The sequence below is a fragment of the Grus americana genome, chromosome 29 (genome assembly GCF_028858705.1).
Source record: "Grus americana isolate bGruAme1 chromosome 29, bGruAme1.mat, whole genome shotgun sequence".
Lineage (NCBI taxonomy): Eukaryota > Metazoa > Chordata > Aves > Gruiformes > Gruidae > Grus > Grus americana.
The window spans coordinates 2,073,678-2,090,344 of record NC_072880.1 but is presented as its reverse complement, the minus strand read 5'-3'; the positions used below and the strand labels follow the sequence as shown (position 1 = coordinate 2,090,344).

At 66.7% G+C, this 16,667-nt stretch overlaps 2 protein-coding genes across 3 annotated transcripts in view; both read right to left on the bottom strand.

The window, feature by feature from the left end:
- The window catches only part of INTS3 (integrator complex subunit 3), a 41,472-nt gene extending 37,683 nt beyond the window's left edge, over positions 1-3,789 (bottom strand). The window contains exon 1 of one of the 2 annotated variants that reach the window (XM_054806320.1): positions 3,159-3,789. In XM_054806320.1, the coding sequence (XP_054662295.1) occupies positions 3,159-3,251 (93 nt within the window). In that variant the 5' untranslated portion in view covers positions 3,252-3,789. Of the gene's footprint in view, positions 1-47; positions 2,522-3,158 lie in introns of those variants that run through there. The other variant, XM_054806321.1, reaches the window with a different exon arrangement.
- A 1,138-nt stretch (positions 3,790-4,927) lies between these two features.
- On the bottom strand, positions 4,928-15,708 carry NPR1 (natriuretic peptide receptor 1). Its single transcript, XM_054806318.1, has 21 exons — positions 14,996-15,708; positions 13,513-13,712; positions 13,085-13,198; positions 12,529-12,664; positions 12,326-12,417; positions 12,104-12,239; positions 11,928-12,012; positions 11,689-11,809; positions 11,521-11,595; positions 11,001-11,078; positions 10,782-10,886; positions 10,521-10,592; positions 10,259-10,418; positions 10,004-10,159; positions 9,369-9,537; positions 9,140-9,286; positions 8,465-8,657; positions 8,201-8,375; positions 6,661-6,759; positions 5,892-5,983; positions 4,928-5,305 (listed from the first exon to the last, which is right to left on the bottom strand). Exons 1-21 carry the CDS (start codon positions 15,681-15,683, stop codon positions 5,243-5,245), a joined length of 3,156 nt encoding a protein of 1,051 aa, XP_054662293.1. The 5' UTR covers positions 15,684-15,708; the 3' UTR covers positions 4,928-5,242.
- Between the last annotated feature and the right edge of the window lie 959 nt (positions 15,709-16,667).

The window sequence follows — 16,667 nt, the reverse complement described above, 5'->3', positions numbered from 1 at the left end:
AGCCAGCGACGCAACAGCCGTTCTTGGCTCACGTCAAGGCTTCGAACCTCCTGCCAGCTGGAGAAGCTATCGCTTGATCAACGTTCATTTATTCACAGGCTGGGGTTTTAAATGCTCTTCTGACACCGCTCAAAGAGCCAAAAAGTAAATGTGTGACTATTCAGCGATACTAATACCGATGTCACGTTGATACGAGGCCAAGACGCAGCCGTGCAAAGGCTGAATTTGAGGCAGGGTTGTCAATCCTTGCTCTGAGAGCGGAGCTGCACCCCAAAACGATGAGCTGTGCCCAGATCCTGGCGCAGAAAAGCTGGAGCCTGTTGTCCAGCAGCTCCGCAATGCAAGACCCGTCGGTCCCGTCCGTGAGGGAACCCTGGGCCGCGGGGCAGCGGCCTGGAAAACCTTCTGTTCTTGTCCCTTAACATCTGAGCAACTTCTGGTTGAGAATAAACAGCAGGAGCAGATGTTTGCACGCAAGCACCCCGAGAGATGAAGTGACGGGAAGAGCCACAAAGTCAGGACTGACAAGTTACAACAGCGCGGGGCACAAAAATACCGGAGAAGCGAATGGCAAAGGCTTCCACTCAGCTCGAGAGAAATCAGAGAGTTGTGCTCTCTTCACGTAGGGCATGAGCAGAGCGGTGTGACTCCAGACACGCCACATCTTCTCCCCACCTTGTGGTGCCACCTCAGGGACGGCGACAGAAGGGCCACACGGACCCACGGGCTCGCCGCGTGCTCTCGCGGCAGCGATGAGAACCGAGAGCCCGCAAACAGGCGGAGAGCAGAGTTCCCGGCTGCCGGCACAACAGCGGCTCGACCGCAGGGCTCCTCTAGCGCCGGGGTCTCGCTCTCACGCTACGACTTGCGCGGCGAGACGCTGTTCTAAATTAAACTCCTCCATAAACGGCTCGAGGGAGATGCGCTCTGCTGCCTTTGCCGGTGCCACCGCTTCCACGCCAGAGCTGTGCGGAGCCGGCCGGGATCGTTCCGGCCACGGCAGCGACTCGATGGTCACCGGCAGCTGGCAAAATGAGATCTCGCTTTCCTGGAGTTTCTTCAGAGCCCGCAGTTAATGGAGCGGTGACCTGTTTGCAGCAGGGAAAAGCAGCGAACGCAGTCTAAGACGGGCAATAAGCAGGTTACAAGAAGGTTATTTCTACACAGTCACTTCTTGATTAAAATGCAAACACATCACACCGATTACAGAACTGATTAGCAACTCCTTTGCATATCAAAGGGGCCCCAGCGAAGAAGCTATTGAGAAAGGGGTCAACAGTTCTCCACTCCAAGGCAATATGAAAGAAGATGTACTGGTCAGTAATGCAGAGATAATGCCTTTGTGAAACCGGCTTTGTTCCAGGCCGAGCGATGGCATTATGAAAGAGCAATGGGGCAAAACCCATGAAAATCTCAAATCTAAAGCAGATGAATTATTTGAAAGGGAGGACAAGATCCAGCGGCTGAAAAACAGAGTTAGAAAAATCCCAGTGAGAAATAAGACAACTTGTTGGCAGATAATGCAGCCAATGAACCACCAGAAGAGCTTTGCAAGGAAGTTCAGCGTCACATAATGTCTTTGATCTGAGACCTGCTGACGGACTCGCAGGATCGGGCTCCGGTAATTCCCTTCTTGGGATAAACGGGAGACGCACCAACTCGCTGCTGCCAGGTCTGCAGGTTATTTGAAAACAATATTTCTACGTTTGAGCAAGTTTAATGGTTCACGTTCCCATAAAACGCTCTGCCGCCTCTACCAAAACACACAACGGATTGAGATGACGATTTCTTCGTGCTAACGCCAGGTACGAGATATATTTTTACGCACTTCAGTCCTTCCGATCGCCTCTTTCTCCCCAAAACAGATGTGTTCAACTTACTGCTACCAGCAGCTCTGACCACTGCTAGAGAGAAAGACCGGAGGAGGTTCCCCCCCCCCAAAACACGGCAGCCTGTTTACCGCGAAAACTTGACGCGCAATGATCACGCACGGTTTTTCCTGCGTACGCTCCGTTTCCTGTTTGTTGGAGTCCGTAACGCAAGAAACACAAAACTTGTGACAGTAAATCCATCGGCGCTCAGGAGTATAATTAATACCCGAACCAGTTTCTCCCAACTAACTGGGCTTTTAGTCAAAAGTGCTGCTTTCCGGTGGTTTAAGAGAGGCACGGGAGGAAGGCTTGCCGGTTAAGCAAGGCTCGTCTCTGGAAAGTCATCTTCTGGTACCTGCGTTTGCCCGGATACATCACCATCACCAAACCTGCGCTCCACCGCACTCGCCGACTTGCGGTGGCTCCTTCCCAGACCCGATGCTGTCAGGGAAAGATCCGGGTGAGAGCGACCCGGACCCCAGAAGATGTGCTTCGGTAGCCTAGAGCCGATTTTCCAGCCCAACCGAAGCTCCTGGCCATGCCGGGCTTGCAGAGTTGCACGGGTCCGAAGCTGGGAACGTTCTGTCCAGACCTGGACAGGACCCAAAACACACACGGCAACCGACGAGTGCTTTGAAGGAACATAAATACGCTCCAAATAGCAAAGGACAGTTTCCAGACCTTGAGACCTAGTTACTCCAGTTACCACCCTGTTTTTCTCCTGCAACTGAAAGCCAGTATGATTTTTTTATTTTGTTTTTCCCCTCTCTGCACCATTCCACGAGCCCCAAATACATTCGTTTCCATCACACGATAAATAACCGGTCTCTCCCACAAGTCTAGCAGTTCACGAGAGCATCGCCGCCCCCGTGGCACCAGGGAAGCCGGCCCTACACCAGCTTTAGGAAGATCCCTGACCGCTCGCCGACTTCACCCTGCGAGCCGGGTGTAAATCAGCGTTACAGAGGACCTGAGCGATGCGTCCGCCTCGCCCGGGTCCCCGCGTTACCGGCTCTTCTCCACACCAGGACCAGATCCCACTTATCCCACGGAGATCCCAAACCTTCCCCACCTGTAAAAGAACCACTCTCTTTTTCCCGGTGCGGGAAGAAAAGCTCAACGGGAAGCAGGACAGAGCTGTGTCATTCGGGGCCTGGCGAATACGGGTCAGAAAGTTTGCCAGGCACTGGAGAGATGAGTCCTGGCAGGGCTCAAGGCGTGAGGCAAGCTTTGTACACTGCACCCCCCCCCCAGAGCCCCCCCCTGCCCCGAGCCCCAGGCACCTACCTCCTCCAACTCATCCTTGGCATCCAGAAGAGTGGAGACCAGCAACTTCCCTCCTCCTCCTGCTGTTCCCCCCTTCCCCTTCTGCATCTCCATGGCTGGGGCGGGGGGGGGGGGGAGGGCAGCCCCTATCCACGGGGCTTGGCCTCAGAAGAGCCCCCCCTTTTTGCTTGGCAATCCCCCCCCACCCAGCTCTTCCTCGTGGGAGGGTGAGGAGGGGGGTGGTGGTGGGAAATACCCCCCCTCCGGAGCACCCCCCGCTCCCGCACTGGGAAGCAGTAGGGGGGGGGGGGGTGGGGACACAGGGTCCCCCCTGTCTGCTCCTCAGGGGTTTCACCCCGGACCGGGGGGGGGGGGGGGGGTGGGATACGGGGTGCTGCCTCCCCTTAGCAGGGGTGGAGGGGCTGCTCTTTGACTAGGGCAGGCCTGGGGCCTGCGGCCTGGACCCGTGCCGGGGGCCCGTGCTACGGGGGGGCCCTACGGGAGGCGAGGGGGGGCTGCAGAGGGATCCCGGGGGGGGGGGGGGGGTGTGGGGACGGGGGGTCCCGGGGCGGAGAAGGGGGGGGGGGGTCCCCGTCGGCCGTGCCAGAGGAGGCCCGGGGGGGGGGAGGGGTGGAGGCCCCCGGGTGGGGTCCCGGGGGGGCCCCGCCGCGGGGGGGTGACCGGAGGGGTGACAGGTCCCCCGGTGCGGTGCGGGGCAAGGCAGGGCAGGGCGGGCGCTGCGGCTGCCGCCGGGGGGGGTGGGTGGGGGGCGGGGGGGGCTCCGCCGGGCGGCGGGGGGGGGGTCTCGGTGCCGGGGGGAGGGGAGCGGCGGCTCCGCACCCCCCGCCCAGCGCCACCGACCGGAAGTCACTGGGAGAGGGACGGCAGGGCCCGGCGGGAAGAGGAAGCGCCCGGTGGCCGGAAGCGCCCGCCCCCTCCCGTCTTCTGACCAATGACAATAGGGACACGGCTCGGAGTGACAGCGCGGGCAGCCGGCCTGGAGGAGGCGGGGTCGCGGAGGGCTGCTCGGCCAATGAGGGGGCGGGGGCGGGGTCTGGACCCTCGGAGCATTCCGGGAACCGCGGGGCCCCCCCGGGGCGGCACGGCCGGGACCCCCGGAACCCTGGGACCCCCGGGACCCCCTGGGACCTCCCTGGGACCCCCTGGGAACCCCCCGGGACGGGCACGGCCGGGACCCCCGGAACCCCCCGGGACCCCTGGGAACCCTGGGACCCCCGGGACCCCCTGGGAACCCCCCGGGACGGGCACGGCCGGGACCCCCAGGACCCCCTGGGAACCCCCGGACACCCGTGGGACCCCACGGCCAGGACCCCCAGGACCCCCTGGGACCCCCCTGAGAACACCCGGACCCCCTGGGACCCCCCCGGGAACCCCTGGGGCGCGCACGGCCGGGACCCCCCCCAGGACCCCCCCAGGATGTGCACGGTCACGCACCCGGGGATCTCTCGGCCCCCACCCGCGAACCTCGGGGCCCCCCCAGCCCCCCCTGCACAGCCACCCCATCCCGGCTCCTCTGGCCTCGCAGCCCCCCCGAAAAGACACCCCCCCCCCCCTTTTTTGCAAAGCCCCCCCGGCCCCCCCCCCCCGCAGGGAGCCTGGGCCGCTGTGGGACCCCCGGGGCCACCCAGTGCCGCAGTGGGACCGGACACCCAATGTGGGGTGCAGTGGGGTGGGGGGGGGCGCAGGGGGACCCCACTGACCCCCACGGCGAGTGCGTACACACCAGCTTTATTACAAAACTCCGAGCTCTCGTCACCCCCGCCTGGGCTCCGGGGGTGTCCCCGGCCCCCCCGTGTCCCCCCACCCCGGCCCCCCCACCGCTTCGCCGCCGGTGCCCCCGGCAGGATGAGGCCACTGGATGGGGGGGGGTGTGGGGGTGTGGGGGTGTCTGTGTGTCCCCCCCCATTCCCCCAGAGCAGTCGGGGTCCATCGTGGGGAGCGTGGTGCAGTTGGGGGGTACAGGCAGCCCCCGGCCGCTGGTGGGGTCCCCCCGCAGGTCCCCGGTCTGGGGGTGCCTTGGCGGCGGTGCCGGAACAGCCCCGGGGGCCCGGGTGTCGTTGGGTGGGGGGGTCGGGGGGGGGGGGTCAGCCCCGGGTGCTGCCCCCCCGTTCCCCCAGCAGCCAGTACGTCCTCACCTTCCCCTTGCCCTGCGAGAGAGGGGGGGCTGGGGTCAAGGGGTGCAGGGGGGTCCCCAGTGCCCTGGGGGTTGGGGTGTGGGGGGGGAGCATTGCCTCAAGGGTTGGGGTGCAGGGGGGGGCCCATTGCCCTGGGAGTTGGGGTGCAGGGGGGTGCTCATTGCCCTGGGGGTCAGGGTGCGGGGGGGGTGCATTGACTCAAGGGTTGGGGTGCAGGGGGGGCCCATTGCCCTATGAGTTGGGGTGCAGGGGGGTCCCAGTGCCCCAGGGGTTGGGGTGCAGGGGGGGCCCATTGCCCTAGGAGTTGGGGTGCAGGGGGGTCCCAGTGCCCCAGGGGTTGGGGTGCAGGGGGGGCCCATTGCCCTAGGAGTTGGGGTGCAGGGGGGTCCCAGTGCCCCAGGGGTTGGGGTGCAGGGGGGGCCCATTGCCCTATGAGTTGGGGTGCAGGGGTGACCATTGCCCCAGGGGTTGGGGTGCAGGGGGGGCCCATTGCCCCAGCGGGGCTGTGGGATGAGGATGCAGAGGGGGGACCCAGCTGGGGGGACCCCACTGTGGCAGCCATCGGGGGGGCAGGGGCTGTGGGGGCATCGGGGTTCACCTTCATCTCCACGTCCCCCCGCAGCTCCAGCTCGAAGCAGCCGAACTCCTCCAGCACGGCCTTGGTCACCGCCGAGATGTGGATCTTCAGGGCTGGCGGGAGGCAGCCCCGTCAGCACCCATGGGTGCTCGCCCCAGTCAGCACCCATGGGTGCCTGGCCCAGACACAGCCCCGTCAGCACCCATGGGTGCCCAGCCCAGATATGGCCCCATCAGCACCCATGGGTGCCTGGCCCAGATATGGCCCCATCAGCACCCATGGGTGCCCGGCCTAGACACAGCCCCGTCAGCACCCATGGGTACCCGGCCAGACACAGCCCCGTCAGCACCCATGGGTGCCCAGCCCAGATATGGCCCCGTCAGCACCCATGGGTGCCCGGCCTAGACACGGCCCCATCAGCACCCATGGGTGCCCGGCCAGACACAGCCCCGTCAGCACCCATGGGTGCCCAGCCCAGATATGGCCCCCTCAGCACCCATGGGTGCCCGGCCCAGATATGGCCCCCTCAGCACCCATGGGTGCCCGGCCCAGTCAGCACCCATGGGTGCCCGGCCTAGACATGGCCCCATCAGCACCCATGGGTGCCCGGCCAGACACAGCCCCGTCAGCACCCATGGGTGCCCAGCCCAGATATGGCCCCCTCAGCACCCATGGGTGCCCGGCCCAGTCAGCACCCATGGGTGCCCGGCCTAGACACGGCCCCATCAGCACCCATGGGTGCCCGGCCAGACACAGCCCCGTCAGCACCCATGGGTGCCCAGCCCCTCACCTTCCCCGTTGGACTCCATGCGCGAGGCCGTGTTCACCGTGTCCCCGAAGAGGCAGTACCGGGGCATTTTGAGCCCCACGACGCCGGCGCAGACGGGTCCTGGGGACACCCAGTGAGCCCCCCCAGCCCCCCCCGAGTCCCAGCCTGCCCCCCCTCGCTGGGGCTCCCACCCCCGCTGGGCCCTGGGTGCTGCTGGCCCCTGCCCTGTCCCTGGGGTCCGTGGAAGGGCTGGGTGTCCCCCCACCCCATCGGGTGCCCTGTGCCCCCCATCCCTGCCGGTGTGTGTGGGTGCCACGTCCCCACACCCCACTGACCCTCATGGGTGCTGTGTCTGTGTCTCTGTCCCCACTGACCCCCGTGGGTGCCACGTCCCCACACCCCACTGACCCTCATGGGTGCTGTGTCTGTGTCTCTGTCCCCACTGACCCCCGTGGGTGCCACGTCCCCACACCCCACTGACCCATGTGGGTTCCATGTCCCCATCCCCGTCCCCACTGACTTGTGTGGGTGCCACATCCCCGTCCCCACTGACCCCCGTGGGTGCCGTGTCCCCGTCCCCATCCCCACTGACCCCCGTGGGTGCCACGTCCCCATCCCCACTGACCCGTGTGGATGCCGTGTCCCCGTCCCCATCCCCACTGACCCCCGTGGGTGCCACGTCCCCATCCCCACTGACCCGTGTGGATGCCGTGTCCCCGTCCCCATCCCCACTGACCCCCGTGGGTGCCACGTCCCCATCCCCACTGACCCGTGTGGATGCCGTGTCCCCGTCCCTGTCCCCACTGACCCCCATGGGTGCCACGTCCCCATCCCCACTGACCCGTGTGGGTGCCGTGTCCCTGTCCCCATCCCCACTGACCCCTGTGGGTGCCCCGTCCCCATCCCTGTCCCCACTGACCCCCATGGGTGCCACGTCCCCATCCCCACTGACCCGTGTGGGTGCCGTGTCCCTGTCCCCATCCCCACTGACCCCTGTGGGTGCCACGTCCCCATCCCTGTCCCCACTGACCCCCATGGGTGCCACGTCCCCATCCCCACTGACCCGTGTGGGTGCCGTGTCCCTGTCCCCATCCCCACTGACCCCCGTGGGTGCCACGTCCCCATCCCCACTGACCCCTGTGGGTGCTGTATCCCCATCCCCACTGACCCCCGTGGGTGCCATGTCCCCATCCCCACTGACCCGTGTGGATGCCGTGTCCCCATCCCCATCCCCACTGACCCCCGTGGGTGCCGTGTCCCCGTCCCCACTGACCCGTGTGGATGCCGTGTCCCCATCCCCACTGACCCCCGTGGGTGCCGTGTCCCCATCCCCATCCCCACTGACCCGTGTGGGTGCCATGTCCCCATCCCCATCCCCACTGACCCCCGTGGGTGCCATATCCCCATCCCCACTGACCCGTGTGGATGCCGTGTCCCCATCCCCACTGACCCCCGTGGGTGCCGTGTCCCCATCCCCATCCCCACTGACCCGTGTGGGTGCCGTGTCCCCGTCCCCATCCCCACTGACCCCCGTGGGTGCCGTGTCCCCGTCCCCACTGACCCGTGTGGATGCCGATGCGCAGTTTGAGCTGCTGCTGCGGCCGGTGGCGGATGCGGAAGGAGCGGACGGCGTCCAGCAGCGCCAGCGCCATGCGGGCGACCTCCCGGGCGTGCAGCTTCCCGTTGCGCACCGGCAGCCCCGACACCACCATGTAGGCGTCCCCGATCGTCTCCACCTGGGTGGGACACACGCACACGCACACACGCGCCAACCGAGGACACGCCGCGGGTGTCCGGCGTCACGCGTTCGCGCGCGCGTCCTCACCTTGTAGACGTCGAAGTTGTCGATGATGGCGTCGAAGCAGGTGTAGAGGTCGTTGAGCAGCGTCACCACCTGCATGGGGGTGCTCTCGGCCGACAGCGCCGTGAAGCCCACGATGTCGCTGAAGTAGATGGTGACGCTGTCGAAGGCTTCTGCCTGCACCGTCTCCCCCCGCTTCAGCTGCTCCGCCACCGAGCTGGGGGTGCGGGGAGGGGGGGGGGGATCAGGGAGGGGTACACGCAGCCCCCAAACTCCTCCCCAGCCTCCAGCTGTGCTGGGGGGGGGGGGGGTGTCCTTGGGGTGTCCAGCCCTCTGAGGACCCCCCCCAGCCCTGAGCCATGCTGGGGGACCGGGGTTGTCCTTGGTACCTTTGGGGACCCCCACCCCCAAGTCGTGCTGGGGGTCTGGGGTCATCCCTGGCCCCTTGAGGTACCATGGCAGGGGGTCTTTGGGGTCTCCAGCCCTCCGAGCACCCCCAGACCTGAACCACGTTGGGGGCTCCTTGGGGTCCCTGAGCCATGCAGCAATCTGGGGTGGGGGGGGGTCCCCAGTTCCTCCAAGCATCCCCAGCCCCAAGCAACATGGGGGTCCTTGGGGTCCCTCCAAACACCCCCAGCCCCAAAGGGTGCTCAGCAGTGGGGGGCTGCACAGAGGGCCGGGGCCCCCCCCGGTGCTCACTGGGGCAGGATCTGGTAGAGGAGAGCCTCAGCCTTGCGCTTCTCCTCCAGGTAGGCTTGGGTTCGCTCCTCCACCAGCTCCTCCAGGTTGTTGGCGTACTGCTCCATGCGCGACAGCAGGTTGTCCAGGATGTTGCTGCTGCTCTCCCTGCGGGCAGGGGGTGAGCACCCACCCTGGGACCCTTTTTGGGGTCACCCATCGCCTGCGGGGCTGGGGGAGGCGGAGGTACCTGTTGAACTTGCGGAGTTGGATCTTGATCTGGTTGAAGTCGGGGCGCTCCAGGACGTCCTCGGCCCAGCAGTGCTGCATCAGCTGGCCCAGCTCCTCCATGTGGCACCCCACGTTGGCTGAGGGGCGGAAGATGGGGCGCTCCCCACTCTTCACCCGCTCGATGATCTCTGTGGGGCCAAGCACCCAACAGCTGGTCCAACCATCCATCAGTTCCAAGCACCCATCACAGCAGGTCCAAGCACCCATCAGTGAGGCCAACAACCCATCGTCTGGTCCAAGCACTCATCAGCAGGTCCAAGCACCCATCAGCTGGTCCAACCACCCGTTAGCGAGGCCAGCCACCCATTAGCTGGTCCAAGAACCCATCAGAGCAGGTCCAAGCACCCATCAGCTGGTCCAACCACCCGTTAGCGAGGCCAGCCACCCATTAGCTGGTCCAAGAACCCATCAGAGCAGGTCCAAGCACCCATCAGCTGGTCCAACCACCCAACAGTGGGGCCAAACACCCATCAGCAGGTCCAAGAACCCATCACAGCAGAGCCAAGCACCCATCAGCAGAGCCAAGCACCCATCAGCTGGTCCAACCACCCATCAACAGATGTCTGGCACCATCACCCCAGCTCCCCCCCTCACCTTTAGGGCTCAGATCCAGCCCCTCCACGTAGAAGACGCCGTTGCGCAGGGCGATCTCTTGCAGGATGATGCCGAAGCTGTAAACGTCGCCCTTCTGCGTGCCGCGGGCCGGCGGCGACTCCATCCGCAGCAGCTCGGGTGCCGTCCACAGCTTCTCTGGTGGCACCAGGGAGGGGGTTCAGGCTGGGCGGGGACCCCGGGCAGGGGTTGCTCTGGGGAGGGAGGTGCGTGGGGGAGGACGAGCAGGGTGCTCACTGGCGAAGAGCGCGTGGGAGTCCTCGCTGTCGGGGGCCACGCGGAAGCTCTCCAGCCCGTAGTCGGTGATCTTCAGCACGAAGCGACTGTCCACCACGCAGTTGGAGGACTTGAGGTTCCCATGGGAGACGATCACCCCGTTGTGCAGGAACTGCATCCCCTGGCAGGGCGAAGAGCGGTCGGACCTGGATGTCCCCCAGCCATGGGAATTGGGGGACCCCCCCCATGGGAACCGGGTGCCCTGTGGGAACCACCTCATTACCTTGACGATGTCATGGGTGAGGGAATAGCGGAACATCCAGTCCAGCGTGATGCTCTCGTTCTCCAAGATGTCCTGGGGACATGAGGGTCACATTGCTGTCCTCCCACCATGGACGGTCCCGGGATGGGGGACGGTATCACTGCGGTCAGCTCCCTCCCACCCCGGGCACCAGCAGAGCAGCTCTGGGCAGCCCTGACGCTGGGTGATGGGCGCTGGAGGGAGAGGGTCCCACCAGGACGAGGAGCTGGGACCCTGCGGTACCTGGAGGCTCCCGCGCGGGCAGTACTCGGTCAGGATGCAGATGTTTGGGGGGTCGGTGCAGGCGCCGATGAAGCGGGTCAGATGCTCGTTTTGGACATCCCGCATCTAAGGGGGGAGCAAGGTGTGGGACCAGGATCACGGCACTTCCCACCCCACCCAAGGGACAGCGGGCAGGGCACCCCCATCCCACCGCGTGGCGCCGAGCCGGGGTCCACCTACGTGCTTCAGCTCGAATAAGACCTTGCGCGTCAGCTCGATGCGCTTGCGGTTGAGGTGCTTCACGGCCACGAGGTTACCCTGGGGAGACACAGGGTGGTGGGTGCCCATCAGGGGATGGGTCACCATCAGGGTGGTGGGTGCCCATTAGGTGGTGGGTGCCCATCGGGGTGGTGGGTGCCCATTGGGGTGGTGGGTGCCCATCGGGGTGATGGATGCCCATTGGGTGGTGGGTGCCATTGGGGTGGTGGGTGCCCATCAGGCGGTGGGTGCCCATCGGGGTGGTGGGTGCCCATTGGGGTGGTGGGTGCCCGTTGGGGTGATGGATACCCATCGGGTGGTGGGTGCCCGTTGGGGTGGTGGGTGCCCATTGGGGTGGTGGGTGCCCGTCGGGGTGATGGATGCCCATCAGGCGGTGGGTGCCCGTTGGGGTGGTGGGTGCCCATCGGGGTGGTGGGTGCCCGTCGGGGTGGTGGGTGCCCATTGGGTGGTGGGTGCCCATCGGGTGGTGGGTATACCACACCTTGTAATACGCCGTCTTGGCATAGACCTGGAACTGCCCCTCCGCGGTCATCAGCGAGCCGTAGTTGGAGCCCCTCTGGGGAAAGGGACATGGAGTGAGCCCGGTCCCCGGTCCCCGGTCCCCGGTCCCCGTCCCCGTGGCAGGGCTGGGGACAGGCTGGGTGCTCACCAGGGAGAGGGTGAGCTTGCTGCCGGCGCTCCGGAGGTGTTTCTCCAAGCTGCTCATCTGCACGTCCTCCCACCGGATACGCCACAGCTGGGCCGCCAGCTCCTTCTCCAGCTGCAGCTTCCTGAGCCGGGAGGGCAGGATGAGACCCCCGCATGTCTGTGTGTCCCCCCCCGGCCCCACCACCTCCGGGGATGGCAGCACAATCTCGGGGTGACCCTCCCCTACCCCGGCACCCCCACCTGTAGATGAAGAAGGAGGTGATGGTGATGGCCAGGAGGATCAGGCTGACCACGAGGGACAGGACCTCCAGGGTGGACAGGTTGGCTGCAGAGCGAGAGGATGACGGTGAGGGGCTGGCGGGTGCCAGGGGTGGGGGTCTCACGTGTGTCCCCCCCACCCTGCCGACACCGCTCACCTTTGCGGCACAGCGGGTCGCTGTTATCGAAGCCGCAGGGGGGGACATCGGAGGGGACCGTGTTCCCCGGCCACTGGATCTCGCGTCCCGGCACCATCTGGATCTTCTTGGTGGTGCCGTTGTAGTTGGCCACGATCTTGGGGGGAGGGGGGGGGCAAGAAATGGGTGGGAGGAGGCCCCCGACCGCCCCACGGGACCGGCTGCCCCCGCGCCGGGGCTCACCTGGAAGTCCCCCCGCACGGGGTCCATGTCCCACAGGGAGTAGTCGCTCTCCCGGTCCCCGTTCTCGTCGATCTTCAGGAAGCCGGTGACGCCTGGGGATGGAGGGTGAGGGGATGGGGGGGACACCCCAAAATATCACCCTGGGAGTGGGGCAGGTGGGTGCCTGGCAGGCAGCACCCAGCCGGGACGGGGACGGGGCTCACCGTAGAAGGTGCGGTTCCACATCTGGCGGGTGATGGCGGAGGCGTTGGTGATGGAGCCGCCCCGCTCCAGCGTCTCATTGACGGCCTGGGCGTAGAGCAGCACCCCGTCGTGGAAGGCGGCGGCGATGAAGTTCATCTGGAGGCACCGAGGTGGCTCAGGGATGGGGTGCAGCCGGGGGTCCCTGTCCCCTCGTTCCAGCAGCCACAGGTCATCCCGCAGCTCCTTGTCCCCAGCAGCCTTGGCTCCATCCTGTGTCCCCGGCTCCATCCCGTGTCCCTTGTCCCTTTGTCCCCAGCTCCACCGTATGTCCCCCAGCAGATCCAGCTCCATCCCGTGTCCCCCAGCAGATCCAGCTCCATCCCACATCCCCTTGTCCCCAGCTCCATCCCATGTCCCCAGCTCCGTCCCATGCCCCCTTGTCCTTTTGTCCCCAGCTCCACCCCATGTCCCCATGTCCTCAGCTCCATCTCATGTCCCCTTGTCCCCAGGTCCCCCCATGCCCCCTTAGCCCCGTGTCCCCCCCAGCTTTCCCAGCTCCATCCCGCCGTGTCCCACCAAGCCGTCCTTCATGGAGAAGTTGAAGTGGGCGAGCGCCTCCTCCTTCAGCCGCGCCAGGAAGGGCCGGTACTCGGGGTTCTCGGGCTCCTTGTAGGTGATGATGGTGACGGCCTGGGATGGGGGGGGAGAGGGGCTGGCAGCAGGGCCAGCCGAACCCCCCCAGGGATGGGGGGTCCCCCTCTGCCACGTCTATTAATAGTCTCTGCTCCAGGCAACGCCGGAGCCGGGACCCGGAGCCATTAATCTCGTTTCCTTCCTCTTCGGTGGCTGCCAGCAGAGGAGGGAGACGGGGGGCTGCTCCGCCACCTCCGGCACCCACCGCGGTCCCGCTCCCCGCGCCGGGGTGTGCACGCGCGGGTGGGTGCCCGTGCACACGCGCACACGCGTGTGCGCGCGGGTGCCCGTGCAGAGCGCCGGGGGCTCACCTCGAAGGCTTGCCGGGCGCTGGCGTCGTGGCGGTCGCCCCGTTTCCAGGGCCGCTGGGGCTCGGGGAAGCGGGTGCCCTGCAGGCTGGCCCCGAAGATGTCGATGTAGAAGAAGGCGTAGTCGCCGCGGGTCAGCCCCTCGCGTCCCGCCTGCAGCATCAGCTCCCGCAGCGTCTCCGGGGCGCAGCACACGTAGATGACTGCGCGGGGTGAGACGGCTCATGGCACCCCGAGTCCTCTCCCCCCTCAACCCCCCCCCCCTCCGCTGCATCCCCAGGGGGACCCCGAGACCCCCCCAGCCCAGCATCCCGGGGTGGGGGGGTGTCACCGGTTAACGCGGGAGGGGACGTGCGGTGGGTCGTGCCGCCGAGCGGGATGCTGGGGAGCTGGGGGTCCTGAACCCCGCTGCCTGCCCCCCCCCCGGTGCCCTGCCCGCCTCTGCCCTCCGTCGTGGGCGCCAGGCCGAGGTTTCCTGTTTTCCCAACTCCGTTTCCTCCTCCCTGCGGCCCAGATCGCCGGCAGAGATTGATTCCCAGCGGCGTGGTGACCCCGGTGGGTGCCGTCTACCCCACCGCCACGGTCCCCTTGGGCACGGGGTGCTGCCCGGAATGTGCCACCCACCAGGACCGTGGGACCCCAAAACAGCACCCGTCGAGGCGAAGCAGCAAGATGGCGAGGCTGGGGACGGCCGGACGCCACCCACCCGGTGCCAGCACCCGCTCCCTTGGTGCCACCCAGGACGGCTCCGACTGGCGGGGACTGGGACGGGGACGGGGACGGAGCCAGCCCAGGCCACCGGGATGGGTGGGGAAGCTCCCGGTGGGGCATGGCGCAGGGTGGGGGTCCGGGGTGGGTGGGGGGGAGGTCAGGGTGTGGGGCCGGGGCGGCACACGCGTGTACGGTCATGCAGCGTGCTCGTGTACAGCCGTGCAAAGCCGTGCGCACCCGGAGCCGTGCACACCCAGGCAGAGCTGTGCACGCCCGGGCACGGCTGAGTAGAGCTGTAAACACCCGCGCACACCCAGGCAGAGCTGTGCACACCCGGACAGAGCTGTGCACACCCAGGCAGAGCCGTGCACACCCAGGCACACCCATGCTCAGCCGTGTAGAGCCACGCACAGCCCTGCACACTCATGTAGAACCGCACACCCCCGTGCTCGCCCGGGCACAGCCGTGCACACCCGTGTACGGCCGTGAGCACCCTTGCACAGCCGTGTAGAGCCGTGCACAGCCGGGCACACCCGCGTGGAGCCGTGCACACCCATGTACGCTCGTGTAGAGCTGCGCACACCCGTGCCCACCCGTGCAGAGCTGTGTAGAGCCACGCACACCCGCGCCCACCCGTGCACCGCACCGGCATCCCCCCCCCCCCCGCCAGCCCGCCCCGCAGCCCCGCGCCCCCCTCCCCACGCCGGTGCACGGCACGCTCAACCCCCCCCGCCACCGGCGTGCGTGCGCGCGTGAGCGTGTCCCCGCCACTCACTGCGTCCCTTCTGCTTGATCTCCTGGATGATGAAGGAGAAGTTGCCGCCGTCGCGGAAGACGACGTCCAGGACGGTGAGGTTGCGCAGGGTGGGCAGCTGGACGTACAGCCCCTCGGCGGCAAAGAAGTACGGCCGGTCGTCCACCTTCTCGTCCCAGTAAACCAGTAAAGCCCGACGGGTCCAGTTGAAACGACGATGGAGCTGCACGCCCAGTTCACCCAGTTTACGGTGACTGGGACCGGCGCGGGTGGTCAAACCGAATTGCTCCCGTTTATCATCGAAGCCGTGGGCTTCGGCGCCCGCCGTCACTAGTGGAAGCCGCCAGTGGCTGGTAAAGCGGGCAACCGGCGCCGCCGTATAGACGCAACCGGGTCCCAAAAACGCGGCGGGGTGATGAGCGAGCCGTAGGTCGACGGCGGCCAACGGCGCGGCCATTTCGGAGCAAACCCCGTGTCGATCCTCGCTGCTACCGAAAACCCATCGTAGGGTAAACCCGGGTAATAAATCGGGACGGGCGTTAACGGCGGCGGCGGCTAAACGAACCGCCGGTCCCACTCGTGGCCAAGCCCACGGGTAGGTGAGGTTGCGTTCTGGTAACACCACCGCTAGAGTCAGCGCGGTCGTCCCCGGTGTCACCGCCGCCGCCACCGTCACCGCGCCGCAGAGCACGGCCAGCACCGCCAGCATCGCCCACGGAGAGTGGCTTTTCCCCCCCCCCCCCCGCGGCGGGGCTGAGCCCTTCCTCCCCCCCCCCCCCCCCCCCCCCCCGGTGACACAAAGGGCCGTTATCATCCACACCGAACTTAACTCCTTCCCTCCCGCCCCCACGGCATCCACCGAGGACCGGGATGGAGGATGGGGCCGCCCGGTGGTGGGTGTGGATATCCCCACCCGTGGGAAACGGGGGCGGTGGGATGGCGCCGGTGGTGGGTGGCAGCGGTACCCCCGACATTCCGCGACACCGCTGACACCCGGGTGCTGCGACAACACCCCCCCCCCCCCCCCCCGCTTCCCATGACACGGTCGCCCGTGGGGGGCTGAGACCTGACAAACTCATCACGGGGAAGGGAACACCCCGCTGCCCCGGACCCCATCCCGTCCCCACGGAACACCCCCCCCCCGCCTTGCCGGGCTTCGGGCGGCCCCGGGTGGGCTCCGTGGGGGCTCGGGTACCTCTCCGTGCCATCGTGGGAGCCCCTGCCCCGTGTCCCGGTCACGGCAGCCCCGGGGGAAGGGGGAGGTTACCCTGGGCGGATGCCGCTCCGGGAGCTGCCCGGCTCCGGGGGACACGCACAGCGCTGGAGGACACGCGTGGCTCCGGGTGACACGCGTGGTTCCAGAGACACGCGCGGATCTGGGGACACGCACGGCGCTCCCGCCCCGGGACATGCGCAGCCTTTTGGGGACACGCTTGGCTCCCGGGGACGTGCACAGCCCTCGAGAACACGCGTGGCGCTCCCGCCCCGGGTCACGCACAGCGTTGCAGGGACACGCGTGAAACCGGCCGTCCGGGGACGCTTCCAACGTACCGTACCCCGCCGTGCCGGACAAGGCTGCACCAGGTCAGTCTCGCCGGGAAGGAGTATTATGGAAGGCCAGAAGCGGCGGCAAAAATTAAAGTAATTAATTAAGGTGTTAATGAGGAGAGGACACGCGGGGGAGTGGGTTAAA